General features: G+C 43.0%; 1 protein-coding gene across 2 annotated transcripts; it reads right to left on the reverse strand.

Moving 5' to 3' along the window:
• Nucleotides 1-2267: 2267 nt before the first annotated feature.
• On the reverse strand, nt 2268-16200 carry LOC135549749 (terminal nucleotidyltransferase 4A-like). Of its 2 annotated transcripts, none has more exons than XM_064980014.1 (13): nt 15162-16200; nt 13581-13704; nt 13422-13468; nt 13189-13309; nt 12842-12949; nt 10504-10632; nt 9194-9407; nt 8953-9079; nt 8664-8767; nt 8357-8520; nt 8129-8260; nt 5832-5885; nt 2268-5440 (listed from the first exon to the last, which is right to left on the reverse strand). In XM_064980014.1, the coding sequence occupies exons 1-13, from the start codon at nt 15965-15967 to the stop codon at nt 5261-5263; spliced, it is 2310 nt and encodes a 769-aa protein (XP_064836086.1). In that variant the 5' UTR covers nt 15968-16200; the 3' UTR covers nt 2268-5260. The 2 variants fall into 2 exon arrangements, with proteins under 2 accessions (XP_064836086.1, XP_064836084.1); XM_064980012.1 differs by having other exon boundaries at nt 5706-5885.
• Between the last annotated feature and the right edge of the window lie 243 nt (nt 16201-16443).

A 16443-nucleotide genomic window follows, 5' to 3' on the forward strand; every position in this document is an offset into this window, starting at 1 on the left:
TTGGGGGATACCTAAAGATGTCCTAAAATACAGGACTATTAAAGGCCCAGTTCACTACTTAGTGAAAAAATATATACATAGTTTTCAGGGTTTGCTGCAGAACCAGCACCCCTACATTCTGCAGCTATGGCTACAGCTCCCAGCTACAATACTCCATTCGTTCGTTGTTAATTCACTCTTACTCACTGAACCTGTGAAACGTAAGGTTTTCACGAGTGAGCGTCACTGCTACCAATCTTTTGGGATGGTTTTCCATCTCCTAAGTGCTTCGCCGGGTTTCTTTGGGAAGCTGACCACACATCCCATCTGCTGTAAAGGCGGTCTTTGGGAGTGCAGTAGTAGAAGATCAACTTTATGGTCTTGGACACAGTGCTGCTTAGGGTTGCATATTCCTGGTAACTTTCTCAAAATTCCCACTATTTCCAGAAATCCTGGTTTGAAGATTCCTCGAATAAATAGGGAATAAGCAGGAAACCTGGAATCCTCCAACTAGGATTTCTGGAAACCCTAGGAATTTGGGGAAAATAACTAGAATTTTGCAACCCGTGTGGTGCTGTTTAGAAACAGCAACAACATCTGACACACTATTGACTTGGAACCAACCCTTTACCCGACAGCGGGACACACAGACCGATATGTGAACAGCAGGCAGGCTGGCAATATTTATCCCTGTCTTGGATGGGTGACAAAATTTAGCTTTCCCTATTCACTATGCGTATTTGGCATGGATAGTTGACAGATACTGCGTTTGTATTTGTGATGGAAATATGACAACCCTTGTGTTTGTTGGGGAGAGGAGAAACATGACAAATTGTGTCTACGCCCCTATTATTATTCTGTCTCCCAGCTTTTCTCGCTGAAGTTATTACCTAGAGAGGTGAAGTTTAATCTGAGAGCCTTTGATTCTCTTCTCCCTTCTCTTTCATCCCTCACTCTGAACACTAATCCAGATGAAAAACCCTTCTAGGCCATCTACTTTACCCAGAGGCATCTCATTCTCCATTTACTTCACTCCCTCAGCCTCTACTTCCTTCAGTCTCTCGCTCTGGAAAAATTATTGAACTTAGAAAAGTAATAAGAGAACACATTTATATTCAGTTAATAACCTTTAGCCCATTACAAAGAGCAAGAGAGTATGGGAGAGAGCGAAAGAGGGAAAATGAGAGATAAAAACAGACCAACACAAATATGGTCACATCGAATGTCAGGCTGGTATGAAAATTGCTGTCCATCAATGATTCTCAATTAAATTTACTGCACTTGAGCGATTTTTACAAAAACAATTAACAAATCTTGCCCTAAAGAGTTGGTAGAATATTATTCAAAATGATTCACAGCTGTAATGGCTGGCAAAGGTGCCTCCACCAAATAGTAACTTGAGTTTGAAAACATATGCAATCAAGATGTCAGTTTAATTTATTTGGAACATGTCTAGTTATCTGTGAAAATGTGGAGTAGGTTCTGTAGATTGGTAGGAAGAAAAGACAAATCTGATGTATTCCCTTTTGAGATTTAATTTGCGCTAAAGGCAGCAAAATGTGAAGACTGCTAGGGGTGTGTAGACTTTCACGAGCGACTACGTTCTTGGGCTGTTGAGTGTCGTCTTCCAGTTTGTTGAGGTACGGGTTCTCCTGAGTCAGAAGAACCCTCAAATGCAAAACTGAAACTCAAAGCCAGTTCCACTGCATTTTTAATATCAGGATCTCATCCCTCTACTCACATTTCTGGCTTTGGTCTAGGAAGCAACCAGACTGAGCTAAAATCTGCCACAGATACAGACTAGTAGGACAGTACACAATCCTAACATGGCAGATATTCCAAATCCAAGAGTTTAGGGAGAGCTATGTGGAATGAGAATTTGCTGTACTGGATTATCCTGGCTCAATACTCTTGAGGAATAGTCTGGCAGAACATCTACAGCACATCTGACATGTTGCTGACTGGATCCAAGGCTATGGGTGAGAAGCTACTGTGCCACCTAGTGTAGATAAGCAGAAGTACATTCGAACTAAGTTTAGTGACCTTTTCCTTTCCCTGTGTCTTGTAAAGGGACTCCTGACAAAACGACCCAAAGCAATAAACCTAACGCATGTTTCCCACCTGAACTCAATCAAATTGGACTGAGTTGTACGTACAGATTCAGCATTAATCCATCTTAATTTCCAACCACAACCTGTTTAGTTTGTGGGCATGTGTTCTGTATGCGTTGTATCCAATGATTAATTTGCAACCAAATTATGCACATACAAAAACAAGATCACTGTAACTGCCCGTTTTAAGAAGTTTATTAAAAAATAAAATAGAAAAAAATACCGGTACATAAAAATGTTCAAAACAAAAGCCAGACTGTCACTCCGTGGCCACTGCTAGTTTGGCAGCCATTTTAGGAGTTCCTGCTCAGATTAGTTGGCCAGGACAGAGCAGCCGCCACCTTTCACAAAATGGCGTCCGTTAAGTTTAAAATCACTCATTGTGATGCAAGTGTTTCGTGTTCTCAATAGTCTAGAGGCTTTCTCTCCGATCTGCACTGATCTAAATAGATGAAAATAAAATGGTGGATCTACCAAGGGATTGGCTTTCACCTGCTCCAGTTTCTTTCACATCAAATAAAGGAAAGTAGATGAGGAGAGGAAGCTCGTGTAGACCATTGGGATTCAAGTTAAATCCATAGACGTCACACCGCATTTCAGTCTTAATAGAATCTGTAAAAATTGTGGACATCTTTGACAGCATTGACAAAACTCCAACCAGAGATAGTGTTTTAGAGCTCTTCTGACAGACGCTGGTTCTATTCACTAAAAGCAGACAAGTCCCAAATGGCACCCTATTTCCTATATAGCCCCACTACCCTCCACAAGAAACCAAAGATCTAATCAGAAGTAGCGCACTATATTCTGAATAGGGTGCCATTGGAGACCGACACCTTGTAAAAAAGGCGGTGTATATTAGCCAGGTCGATTGGTGGGTAAAAGTTGCTATACTAACATTAGACTGACACTGCCTCCTAACACAATCTCAGTGTAGAGGACTGTAGTGCACGAGGGAGGGTAATGATGTCATCCACAACATAGTGCAAGTCGCTCCCCATGTGCACTTTCATACTAGCCGTTAGGTTAAAACAGTGGCGGGACGTCAAGTGGTAGTCTACAATGACACCCTAACCCCTATATAGGGCACTACTTTAGACCAGCACTAAGGTTAAATAGCATGCACTGTATCAGAGAGAATAGGGTGTCATTTGAAACCAGTCTTGCTATTCCCTCGCTCCGAGATGAGACAGATACCCGACCACTGGCGCACACACACAGACCCTTCCATAGACTAACAGATAGGAATACAAAACATCAGGATGCAAGAGTTGTGGTTCACTTGTAACTGGGCTGAGGCTGACTAGCAACCATCTAGCCTAGCCCACCGATCACACAGGCCTAGTCAGTCAAACTCGAGTTTACAATAACATCACTTCAATCCAACAAGCAGTGGTTGTCATTGGAAACAGAAATGGGGCACACAAAAATAACCCACTTGCATAGTAATAACGCTGTCTGTGTAGCAACCGCACTGCTCCTCAGTCACACACAGGTGTGTGTGTATATATATATGCGGCTGTATGTCTGCAGAGATGACACACACGCACTGAAGTAAACAGAAAGAAAAGGCATTGCAAACTTGCGGAAGTACCAACAAGATTCCAGAATGGAATCAATTATTCCCTTTCCACAGTCCTGGAAGTCCCCAGAAGTTTCTCTCTCTCCCCCGCTACGGGGAAAGACCCTTTAGAGCACCGAGTCTTTTAGGGTGCATCTGAAATGGTACCCTATCCCCTGTGTAGTGCACTATTTTAGACTAGAGCCCACTGGCCCAATCAAAAGTAATGCACAATGTCAGCGGAAGGGTTCCATTTGGCACCGCCCTGATCTTCAAGTTCAGGTCAGTTTGTCTGTCCCTTTAACTCCACGCACGAGACCATGCATATCTTTAAAACAACAGCAGAGACATACATCCAACAGAAACACACTTGGGGATTACAATATGTACTTGGGCTTGTGCCAAACTCCTGCGATAGAAGTTCAGCCCGAGTCAAAGCAAGGACTGAGTGGCAAAAATGGCACAAATGTTGGGTGAACGCAAGTCATCCTATGACTGATACAAGCGCACACACACCAAATAAAGAATGTTTTGTTTTTAAAAACAACAGCTAGGGTATTGGGCGTGAGCTCAGTCTGCTGCTTCTACTATAGCAAGAGATCCATCTAGTGGGACTGTAGACTTTTTAACCTGTCTAACAATAAGATGCACCTCAATAGTCTGGAGTGACTTGGATACTTCGAATTAACCCCTTTGAATCACATTATAAAACAACCAATGGGGGGGTGGGGGGGTCGATTATACCTCGACACTCCAACAAGACACGCACAGCTCACCAATTGACACACGCTCTCGTCACACACTCTCGGAGGCCACCTGGGCAAAGGTTCTGTAAACTCTGCCATAAAAACTAAAAATACAAAAATAAAACAATCTTAAAAAAACACCAAATTCCTTTACATACATAATAAAAATTAAATAAACATTTACTTAAAAAATAGAACATGTTATTGCACAAATGAGAAACCGTCGTTCCTTGTGTGAACACTGAAAAAGACGCAGTTTGGCTGCAGGGTTCAAGGACAAAGGTTGTCGCCTTGACAACATAACCCAGTCAAAGACCAAACAAAAATAAACACTTTCCCATAAGACACTGGGCTTTCGCAACTCTCACCTGGCAAAGATGTCACTATCCTCAGTCTCACCAAACGTAAGTGAAAAACTGCAAAGCGCTAAAAAAATATTCAGATTGAACAATAAGACATTAACGGAACAAAATTAAACAAACAAATGTGGATCCCAAACAGAAAGTGAAGGACTGGAGAGCTAGCAGAAAAGTTCTGGGGTCAGAGTGCACGTTGGGCAGGGTTGCGTTTAGTTCTCTAGCCGCACCGCTCATTCCTGTATCGTTGGCCGTTGGTTCGTTGCGCAGTGAAAAACATGCAGAGATGAAGAGCGATGGAGTGAGGGAGAGAAACGGAAGGTTTTCCCAGAGCTACACCTTTTTCCCTATCCGCAGCCCAAGTTCAGCAGCCCAAAGTGTTGAATGCTGGTCTGGTCTCTGCCTGCCTGTCTTTAAGTTGAACAGCAGGGGGCATTGTCCCGTCAAGTTGTCCTCCCAATCAGTCAGAATGGAGGAGTGGAAAGAGGGATGAAGGGCCATGTTTTGTCTTTATCTGCTCAGGCTAACTGGTAAGCTGTCCCTCTTCCGACGCCGCCAGGTGTTGCGGTACTGTGTGTGAGAGTGTGTGTGGGCGTGTGTGAGAGAGTGGGTGTGTGCACGGTTGGCCAGGGCGGGACTGTGGACCACGGCTGGATTGTGGAAGCCTTTCATCTGACACTTGGGACCGTTCTGGAGAGAGAAAGGTATGAAGTGTTAGAATTCAAAGCATTTTGAGTGTTTGAAACCTAGTCTACAAAAGGAATGCTATATTCAGATCAATCTGGCAGATATACAATACAACAATGAAATCAAGAGGGACAGATTGAGAGAAACAGTGAAAGCAAGAGGAGTTGAAAGCAGAAAGTGAGAGATGAGGAGAGTATTAGAGGAAAGAAAGGAGAAAGAGGTTCTCCATGTATGGAGTGCGTATGCGGTGATTGCGGACGGCGCCTACCTGGTGTGTGTGGCTGGCAGGGTGGGGGCTGGACAGAGGCTGGGGGTTGGAGGGGGCATGGGGGTTATGATGGGTAGGGGGGGGCATGTGGAAAAAGGGTGGGAGGTGGTGCCCGTCTATACCCACCTGTCTGCCAGGTAAAGAGTGCATCGTCAGGGCACCGGGCAAAGACATACACGCCTGGAGAGGGGGGAGAGGGAAGGGAGAGACATTTTCACTTCTCACAAATCCAATCACAAACATTTCACAATCCCTGTTAGTGGGAAATGAGTACTAAAACAGACGGCCTGGATGGATTATTTTATGGATTAAATATATGCTTTCTCTGGCGACAAAATCTCAGGATTTTTTACAATACATTTAAAAAGGTAGACTTGGAATTATGACATTGGCACGAGCAGCACCGCAGATAAGATGAGCACGATGAAAGACATCGCTCTCACTTGGGCTGCATGTGTAAGCACAGCCTAATTCTGATATTTATACACTAATTGGTCTTTTTGACCAATCCGAAGAGCTCTGAAAAAGACGATGTGATTGGTCTAAAGACCAATTAGTGGAGAAAAGAAATATCAGAATTGGGCTGCTTGTGTAAACAGTCATGGTACAGTTGAAGTCAGAAGTTATCATACAAAATACATTTAAACTCAGGTTTCACAATCCCTGATATTTAATATAGTAAAAATTCCCTGTCTTAGGTCAGTTAGAATCACCACTATTTTAAGAATGTGAAATGTCAGAATAATGGTAGCGAGAATGATTTCAACTTTTATTTCTTTCATCACATTCCCAGTGGGTCAGAAGTTCACATACAGTCAATTAGTATTTGTTGGCATTGCCATTAAATTGTTTCACTTGGGTCAAACATTTTGGGTAGCCTTGCACAAGCATCCCACAATAAATTGGGTGAATTTTGGCACATTCCTCCTGACAGATCTGGTGTAACTGAGTCAGGTTGGCAGGCCTCCTTGCTTGCACACACTTTTTCAGTTCTGCCTGCAAATTTTCTATAGGATTGAGGTCAGGGCTTTGTGATGGCCACTAATACATTGACCATAAGCCATTTTGCCACAACTTTAGAAGTATGCTTGGGGTCATTGTCCATTTTGAAAACCATTTTGCAACCAAGCTTGAACTTCCTGACTGATGTCTTGAGATGTTGCTTCAATATAGCCACATCATTTTCTTTCCTCATGATGCCATCTATTTTGTGAAGTGTACCAGTCCCTCCTGCAGCAAAGCACCCCCACAACATGATGCTGCCACCCCGTGCTTCGCAGTTGGGATGTTCTTCGGCTTGCAAGCCTCCCCCTTTTTCCTCCAAACACAACGATGGTCATTATGGCCAAAAAGGTATATTTTTGTATTATCAGACCAGAGGACATTTCTCCAAAAAGTTAAATCTTTGTCCCCACGTGCAGTTGCAATCCGTAGTCTGACTTTTTTTATGGCGGTTTTGGAGCAGTGGCTTCTTCCTTACCGAGCGGCCTTTCAGGTTATGTTGCTATAGGACTCGTTTTACTGTGGATATAGATACTTTTTTACCCGTTTCCTCCAGCATCTTCACAAGTTCCTTTGCTGTTGTTCTGGGATTGATTTGCACTTTTCGCACCAAAGTACGCTAATCTCTAAGAGACAGAACACGTCTCCTTCCTGAGCGGTATGACGGCTGTGTGGTCCCATGGTGTTTATACTTACGTATATACTTATTGTTTGTACAAATGAACGTGGTACCTTCAGGCACTTGGAAATTGCTCCCAAGGATGAACCAGACTTGTGGTCTACAAAAGATTTCCTGAGGTCTTGGCTGATTTATTTGGATTTTCCCATGATGTCAAGCAAAGTGGTACTGAGTTTGAAGGTAGGCCTTGAAATACATCCACAGGTCCACCTCCAATTGGTTCAAGTGATGTCAATTAGCCTATCAGAAGCGTCTAAAGCCATGACATCATTTTCTGGAATTTTCCAAGCTGTTTAAAGGCACAGTCAACTTAGTGTATGTAAACTTCTGACCCACTGGAATTGTGATACAGTGAATTATAAGTGAAATAATATGTATGTAAACAATTGTTGGAAAAATTACTTGTGTCATGCACAAAGTAGATGTCCTAACCGACTTGCCAAAACTATAGTTTCTTCACAAGAAATTTGTGGAGTGGTTGAAAAATTAGTTTTATTGACTCCAACCTAAGTGTTTGTAAACTTCCGACTTCAACTGTATCTGTTGACATGCACCGATGCGCTTCACCCGGTACAATTTGGTAACTACGGGACCAAAACAGCACAGTAGTTTAGCCTTGCGCTTCAACGATCTTAGTTGTGGAAATGGGCCCGATAGTGTTAACTTCGTGCATTGGGGAGTCTACCGTTAATCTCCCACTCCCTGAAAACAAATAAAGGTCAGTAGATGCTAGGTTCTGTACCTGTGAGCCAGGGGACATGATGAGGTGGTGCTGGTTGATGCCAGCCTTGCCCAGTGCCAGGCCCACGGGTAGAGTCATACCCAAAGCCTGAAAGGGGTAGAGGGGCAGCACCGGGGGTGTCGAATCAGAGTCCTAGAACAAACAGCAGAGTGGAGGGGTGAAAACATGGCCAGCTATCAATCAATTAATACCATCATAAAGACTGCAGTGTGTGTGTTCTGTCCTTACGTTGTCTGACCCAGACAGTGAAGAGACAGAGGAGGCTGAGGAGTGTTGGTGAGGACTGGAAAGGGACATGGGTGAGTCTGCACTATGAGGGGAAACAGAGTCCCTCTGCTCCTCCACACCTACACCCAACACACACCCTGCTGGGTCCTGATCCAGGAGGGAACCTACAGAGAAAGATTATTATACACACTTCCAAAACTGCCATGTAAGACAAAGAGTACCCTCCACACACAGGCTAATATACCTACAGAACCTGCCATACAAGACTGTCAACATGGTAGGCAGAGGTTACAGACACTGCTCTTACCCTGGCTCTCCATACGGGCTAGGTGCCTGCCCCCCCACTTCGTCATGATCCACTCCCTGTAGTCAATCACTTCCTGTGTCACCTTGATTATCCTACCCAAAGCGCTGCAGGGATAGTGAGAAACAAGAGGGGAACGGTTTAAACGTTGCACAGCAGTGGATCAGTTAGACTTCCCAACACAACCACCGTATTCATTTGACAATCTTTACTTTGATAACAGTTGTACTTATTTACAAATATTTCTAGGCCGGATGGATCCAGAAGACATTCTGAAAGAGGAGGAACGAACCTGTCAATGTCCTTGTTTGGGTAGGAGCGTGCTAGCGGTGACATGGCGTGACCGAGGACGATGTAAGCGTAGTCAAACACCTGCTGGACTTGCATGGCTCCGTACGAACTCCTGCCAACGTCGTTACCTGGAACACACACATATGGCAAAAAAAACAACACTGAATCGGCCCATACAAACTACAGCCAACACCATTACTAATGGAAAACCAAACACTCCAGCGCACACACACACACCCCACCTGGCATCAGTGGGTCCTCTATACAGAGCATGGAGGGCCTGTAGCCATTGGTCATAACCTTCATCATGTCCTCCTTGGCCATGTAGGCCCCGCCGTTCTTGACGCGGATGCCTGTCTTCAGGTAGTTAAAATGGCGCCCATAAAGCTCAAAGAACTCAATCAGCAGAATGCCAAGGTTGATGTTGGGGTTGCTGGCGTCAATCCTTGGGTGGAGCTGGATGGAGAGACGGAGGGAGGGAGAGAATCGGCATAGGAGTTAGAACAACACTAAGCGTTGTAATTGTACACTGTCAAACTAGGGTTAGGTGATATATTTTGTCTATCACGGTATAACAAAAACAATTATGGTGATATGAAAAAAGTATGGTGATATTTTATGTATTCTACATTTTCATCCATTTCTGCATTCATTTGAGATCATTTCCACACTGCCACGTAGGGCTGCACGATATGGGCAGACAATTAGGCCTCATTTCAAACCAAATATTGCAATTGCGCTTTGACTTGCGATATAGAGCAAAACACTTGGTTGAAAACTGTTGGAATTATCGAAATAGAATGATTATTCTAATTCTATAGTTCGAATATAATAGTGGGCACTTTAGATGTGTTTTTGACATGACCACGAATGAAAATGCCAGGGAGGAGTTATTGTGACAGGGTAGGAACCAAAGTGTTGATAACAGTTTCCTTGGGCACCCTATAATCGCTGGCAACATTGAATGTTGCCTCTTAACTACTTCATGTAGCCAACCTACTCATGCTTTGCGTATTCCTCTTTCGATTTAGAAGAAACCGTTGCACAAACATTCTGATTTAGGTCCATGCCATCACAGGTATTATCATGCTGTATAGCTAATTATGTTTACTCTGACTTAGAACATGTATTAGCTAGCTAGTGATTAGCATTAGCAACTAACAAGATTTAGGGATAACTTGCTAAGAAACGACTGACTGTTTGCAGATGTAAGAAACAAACTACTAGTGCAATTATAGAATGCCAGAGGAATTATATTAAGAAGAAAAGTGAAAACAGAATCATTGTCATCAACATTTTTCCATGCAGACTGAACGCAAGTGTCTCGTGGTTGAGGAACAACAAACGCGCTCCTTGATTGGCGGGGGCAGGACTAAGACTATGTGGAAAGCGGCATGAGAAAGTGAGCGGTGAGTCAAGTAGCGAAGTATCACATTTAACAAACCAAACATTCAAAAACTGTTATAGAAAGTAAAGTAAAAACCCAATACCGGTATATAGTAAAAATACGGTATATCGCCCAGCCCCATGTCATACTAGTGTTTGTGTGTACCTGGAGGAAGCTGATGACCATCAGGATGAGGCTGTAAGAGCTGATTCCTCCGGTGAACACCTCATTGAGATCTCTCTGGAGCAGAAACTGCTTCAGCACAAAGATCATGTAAGGCAGCACGGGATACCTCTGTAGGGGGAGGGAACGAGGGAGAAATAAAATCTCTGCTTAATTTACAGTCATTGAGGAACAGAGCACAGATTAAAAATGGGGATAATTTTCCATTAGATGAGGGAAAAGTCTCCATTTAATGAAAATATGTAACTTAGTATGGGGATCACAACTTAAATAAAATGAGTCTCTTCTCATTTTCACAGGTTGTCATGTTATATCATATGCTGATTTTGGGGCTACAGTTGTAAAAGGTCAGTGGGACAATGACTCATTCTAAAGTTATGCTTCTGGTGCCAGAAGCATGTTCGGCTATGTAATTGAATACAGAACATGTCAGAGAGACATTCCTTTACTTACTGTATATTATACACCCATCACCAGATCTCCCCCTGACTCTTACTGTGCATATAGGCTGTGACTTAGAATTACATTTAAATTAAACAAAAAATGCCTTATTAGGCTCATTGACTTGAAATTATTTTTTCTCCTTCTATAGGTAGGCCTTAACCTCAACAAGATGGAGCTGCTCTTCCTTCCGGGGAAGGCCTGCCGGCTCAGACTCCATTATCACCCTCCCAGAGTGCAAATAACCTTGACGTTACCCTGGACAACACCCTATCCTTCTTTGCAAAAATCCGAGCAGTGACTCGCTTCTGCAGGTTCATGCTCTACAACATCACACAAGAAGCGGTGCAGGTCCTAATCGAGGTCCACTCCTGTCTGGACTACTGCAACTCGCTGTTGCCTGGGCTCCCCGCTTCTGCCATCAAACCCCTGCAACTTGCCCAGAACTCAGCAGCCTGCCTGATTTTCAACCTGCCTAAATTCTCTCATGTCATCCTGCTCCTCAGTATACTCTGTCTTCCAGTCGAAGCTCGCATCCACTACAAGACATTGGTGCTTACCTAAGGAACAGCAAGAGCTGCCTATCCATACCTTCAGGATATGCTCAAACCCCACGTCCCAACCCGAGCACTCCGTTCTGCCACCTCAGGTCTCTTGCAGAAAAATTTACTTTCTATGACTGATGTGGGTTTTCCCACCTAGCTAGAGTAACCTAAGATGAACGCACTAAGTCAGTCCATCTGATAAAATGACTAAAAAGTACATAGGCAAAGTAACCCTATCAAAATGGAAAGCTCCTTGAAAGAGGTAATATGCCAGGGCTATTGGCCCAAATTCAATTATGACCTATTGTAGATAATAGAATGAAAATTAAACTTGCGAGCAGATGTTTTTGTTCATAAATACTTTGCTACAATGATACACCTCATTCCTTTGTTAGTGTACTTACTATGTGAATGTGCTATCATGCTTTCGGGATGAGTCTTTTCAGATTCACCAATTATTCTTTAGTTGTGGATAGTACATCAAACGTACTCTTGTTCCTCTTTGTAAGTTACTGTGATTTTGCACCTATGGATTTTATTAGTTTATTTATGAAAATATGTAGTAAACTCCATGACAGTAGTTAAAGCAAGGGGCTATAGCAGCACACAAGTAGATTACAATTGTATGCTGGGCCAGGCATGCCCTGAGCTCATGAAGTGAGCACTACTGGTGTGAAATCAGAGCGGGCAAGAAGGCTGACGCTCCAGCCTTTGGGAAACTCGCCCCGTGCTCCAATCAAATTGGGCACGCTCCGTTCCTCACTCCGCTCACATACTCTGCACCACTCTGACCCACTGTGCAATACTCATTAGTATTATGGAAAGTAGTGATGAGCGATGAACCGCCATGTCGTTTTTTTATTGGTTATTAAACTAGTTTAACCTGAAGGGAGTTGTAGTTTTCATTAAGCAAATAGTTATCAAGTTTCTGTGCTGAATAACTACAATGACCATATCGTCACAGCCCCACTGTGCAGGTGCACATTCTGTACTTGCCTGATATGAAACATATCAACTCCAAAATGCTGGAGTATAGAGCAAAATTTTAAATAAATATGTTGTGGACTATAGTTGTGAAGTGGTTACGTAGTGCTTCTGTTGCTAGTGATAGAAAATGCATTTCACAGGGACAGTATTTCAGTACGTATTTATTAGCCTCAAATTTAACTGAAACAACTCCAATATGGGAGCGTCAGTGGTCATGAAGTCCATTTCTATTCCTTTCAGTTTTTATACCCTGCAACTGGGAACACGTTTTAAATTGTTGCTCTGATCATTATAGCCATTCAGGTGTCCCATGAAAATAAAGGAACTATAAATGCTAGTGTCCTCACCCGAGTGTAGTCCTTGATAAAGAAAGCAGCTTTGACTCCAGTCTCCACGTTGAAGCTGATGTCCACTTTGACTTCAGTCTCCTGGTCAGTCAGCTTGATGATTGGCACCTGGGAGAGAGAATAGAGAAACATTGACTTAATTTCTGAAAAATAAAGTTTATTTAACGTCCATTTCGCTTTCGTTCCCTATCTAAATTCTAAAGCAGTCACTAATTAGGTCCAATCATTAGCTGGTGCAGACTTGTCCTACATTATTAAAGCAAACAATCTGCTTGTTTATCAGTTCGGACAACATTGGAGTTATTCCAACAGATTATAGGCATGTATTTTTATTAAGAGCTACTCACTGTAGCTTTGTCCAGCACTTTTATGGAGAAAGGTTCCGCCACGTTGTGTTTCCGGAGGGCCTGTTCCAACTGCTGCAACGGGGGACATTCCCACTTCCCAAACACCACCAGGTCTATGTCACTATGGCAACAGAGAGAGAGAGATGGTATTAAGTAAACTGGTGGCCAAACACTTGTGGCAGATTCTGAGAACAAGACAGAGCCAAAACATCACAACAAGACTGCCCTCTTACCTTGTAGGTAGGTAGAGTCCAGTGCTGAAGCTGCCAAATATCTGCACCTGAGAGAGGGGGGGAATGAAAGAGTTTGAAAAAACCTATACTGTACAAATAATTTTAGGGGAAAAAGTCTGATGTCCCCGTTCAACCCCCAGCTCTGGTGTGTGTGCTCACGTCGGCAGTAGGCCACAGCTCCTTGATGACAGTCTCGATCCTGTCGACCACCTCCTTCCTCATAGCAGCCTCCTCTGGTCGGGGAGACATGAAGTTGTAGAAGTCCACCACCTCCTCATGGAGACTGGGGGGGGGGGACAGGGAGAGGGTTAACACACACACACACAGTTGCTCACCCAAAACTAAACCAGTCAAATAATTGGTCGTTTACATTTTCTGTTTCAGAATTTCATTCATTTAAATGTCATCAGTTCACCTACATGGTAGGTCTTTTCAAAGAAAGCAAGACCATTATGGAAGAATATATATACACATTTAGCCTACATTGATACAGGCTTTCCAGTAAGCTCAGCATCCCTCACAACATTCAAAATCATTACATAGCCCTGTAAGAGCATGGGATTAGCAACTCCAAGGTTGAGGTTTCAATTCCCATACTGATCACAGACCTTTTCACAAATTATATGCACGGATGCTAACATTTTTCACACCAAAAATGATTGAGTGCAGCCATACACTGAAATTTAGCACAATCAGATATTGCAGTATGTACATTAGCCTACATTTTCATCCACGACACAGTGATGGCCCATTGAAATTGTTAAATATTCTACTTAAACACTAAGGCCTTCAGGTCTGGGCACTGCATGCTCTTCCAATGCCACAAGAGTGCAACTAGAGGCCAATCATTGTATTACACAGTAACATTCAAATGAAACCTATGGATCTTTCAACTGTCCATGGAAACCAGAGAATCTTAAACAAAGTAACCTGGCAGTTTTTTGTTGCTGACAATGTTAACATGCATAACCTGATATTGTTGATTAGACTTGCGTTATGTAATAAACTAGCAAGTCCTGCTAGTTTTATTAATAACTGAATAATGAGTCAGACGTTAATAATCCCCTGCATGCCTGTATAAAGAACAGCAACGTTAGCTAACCATGACCGCTTTCATAATTTTGCGTTACATGCCGCCTTCACGTCATATCAAAAACTCGGGACCTCAGAGTTAAAATTAACGTAAATTATTTGCTTATAGCTTCCTATTGCTTGATTCTGATGCCAGAGTTTCCTACTTACGTACTATCTTTCTACTGAGTAAACGTGCCGGAAAAATTCAGATTTCCGACATGACATGAATGCGGCATTAACCCTACATTCCAGAAGTTACCCAACCCTTTAGATCTGTCAAATAGCGTACTAATTGTTAGCTAACCTTACCAAATCGTTATCTAGCTAGCTATAGCTTCTTAACAAGTTAAATCTGGCTAGTCAGTGCAGCGCGCAGTCAAATTAGCGCTCTAGTTAGCTAAGTAGCTAGCTATTTAAGCTAACATTAACATTCCGATTACTAATCACCCGTGCAGTAAATCAATTTGAAAAGGATAAACATCAACATGCAAACACCAAAACAACACGGATTGACTTTAGGCATGACATTTTTTATAATAATATAAACGTGCCTAGCTAGTAGGAAACCATGATAAGTATAACGTTATCGCGGTTAGCGTTAGCAAGCTAACGTTAGCGTCAAAAAATTCCAGAGGGGCAATGGCCCTATCAAAAATAACACCTCACCCATCAACACCGGGGCTGTATTTCCTCGTCTTCCAAGGCGTCCCAGTCCCCGAACTAACATAGTTGCCATAGTTAGAAAGAAGGTAATTCATCCCATAGGTGCTCGCCTTGTTGTCACTTTTCCTTCGGCCTGGATGGTGAGTGTGGTTATTTAGGGATGCAGGCGGGTGAGTCGGGTGACGCTTCACACAATTCTGTTGGAAATTGTACTGAGGGTGATGCTGATGGTGCCTTTGATGGTGGTATTGGTTGACATTATTATGCATGCTTTCACTGAAGTTAAATAACAGATTGACACCGCCAGCGTTTTTATTCATATTTCCAGTTACATTGCCACCACTAATCCTTCCCAAAGAGCGGTTTGAAGATGTGCTGTCCGTTATGGATTCCACTGAAGACAAGGACGATAGAGATCCCGTCTTTTGGGGCATTTTACTGTCTCCCAAATCTGTCGTTACCCCGTAAGCGTTGGACGGGGTCAATGAGTTCTGTACTGGTCCGTTCGGTAACGTTACCCCGAAGGAGGAGAACGCAGTGCCGTGGTTAGAAGTAGTGCCTTTTGAAATACCGTGATGGCTGCTGCTGCTCAGACCAGTGGTGGTGTTGGTGCACATGCTATTGCCCTTTGCCGCAACATGTTTATAAACGTCCAACGCTGGAGAATTCAAATGCAGGTTGTAGTTCTGATTATTATGAAGATGCTGGCCGGAGTTTGCTCGTACCTGAGAAGTCTCCCAGACTTGCATCCAAAATGCGTTTGCAGGTCCTTTCTGCTCGGGCTGAATCCAAGCCACCCTCGGATCCATTCAACTTCTTTTTTCTGAACCCACTTCAAGCAAGTCAATGAGACCGTTAAAATGTACGACTGCTCCGACAAAATAAATGAGCTAGTAAACCGGGTTACAAAGACAGAGAAGTGCTAACGCTGACCATTGAGAAGAGTAGTCCAGGTCCTTTTCAAGCCGCTAACTGAAAACGGTTAGCAGAAGTCTACGGTGAATCAATATGGCGTATTCTCTTCAAACCAAAGCGCCGTGCGCATTTCTGTAGGATTTTAAACTATCGGCTTGAACACACCCACATCCACCGCCCATTCCTCCCTTCACCTCGCTCTCAGCTGCCACAATATTTAACTAATTACAAACCAACCAATGCTGTTCAAAGTAAATATTTGAATCATATTTGATCATTTTTATATAGCAACATATGTATTATGAATAAAAAAAATAACATACGATATTATCATAACAGGAGACAGATAAGCTAAAGTTAATTTGAAGAA

Source organism: Oncorhynchus masou, chromosome 12, assembly GCF_036934945.1.
Source record: "Oncorhynchus masou masou isolate Uvic2021 chromosome 12, UVic_Omas_1.1, whole genome shotgun sequence".
Classification (NCBI taxonomy): Eukaryota; Metazoa; Chordata; class Actinopteri; order Salmoniformes; family Salmonidae; genus Oncorhynchus; species Oncorhynchus masou.

Bases quoted from the DNA above. Each gene is read 5' to 3' on its own strand.
- LOC135549749 (XM_064980012.1), bottom strand. From the start codon at position 15,967: ATGGATCCGAGGGTGGCTTGGATTCAGCCCGAGCAGAAAGGACCTGCA. The intron at 10,633-12,841 runs GTGAGGACACTA...CTCCCCCTACAG, and splicing joins TTATCAAGGACTACACTCGG to AGGTATCCCGTGCTGCCTTA. The intron at 9,080-9,193 runs GTGGGGTGTGTG...TGTGTGTTCCAG, and splicing joins AGAGGACCCACTGATGCCAG to GTAACGACGTTGGCAGGAGT.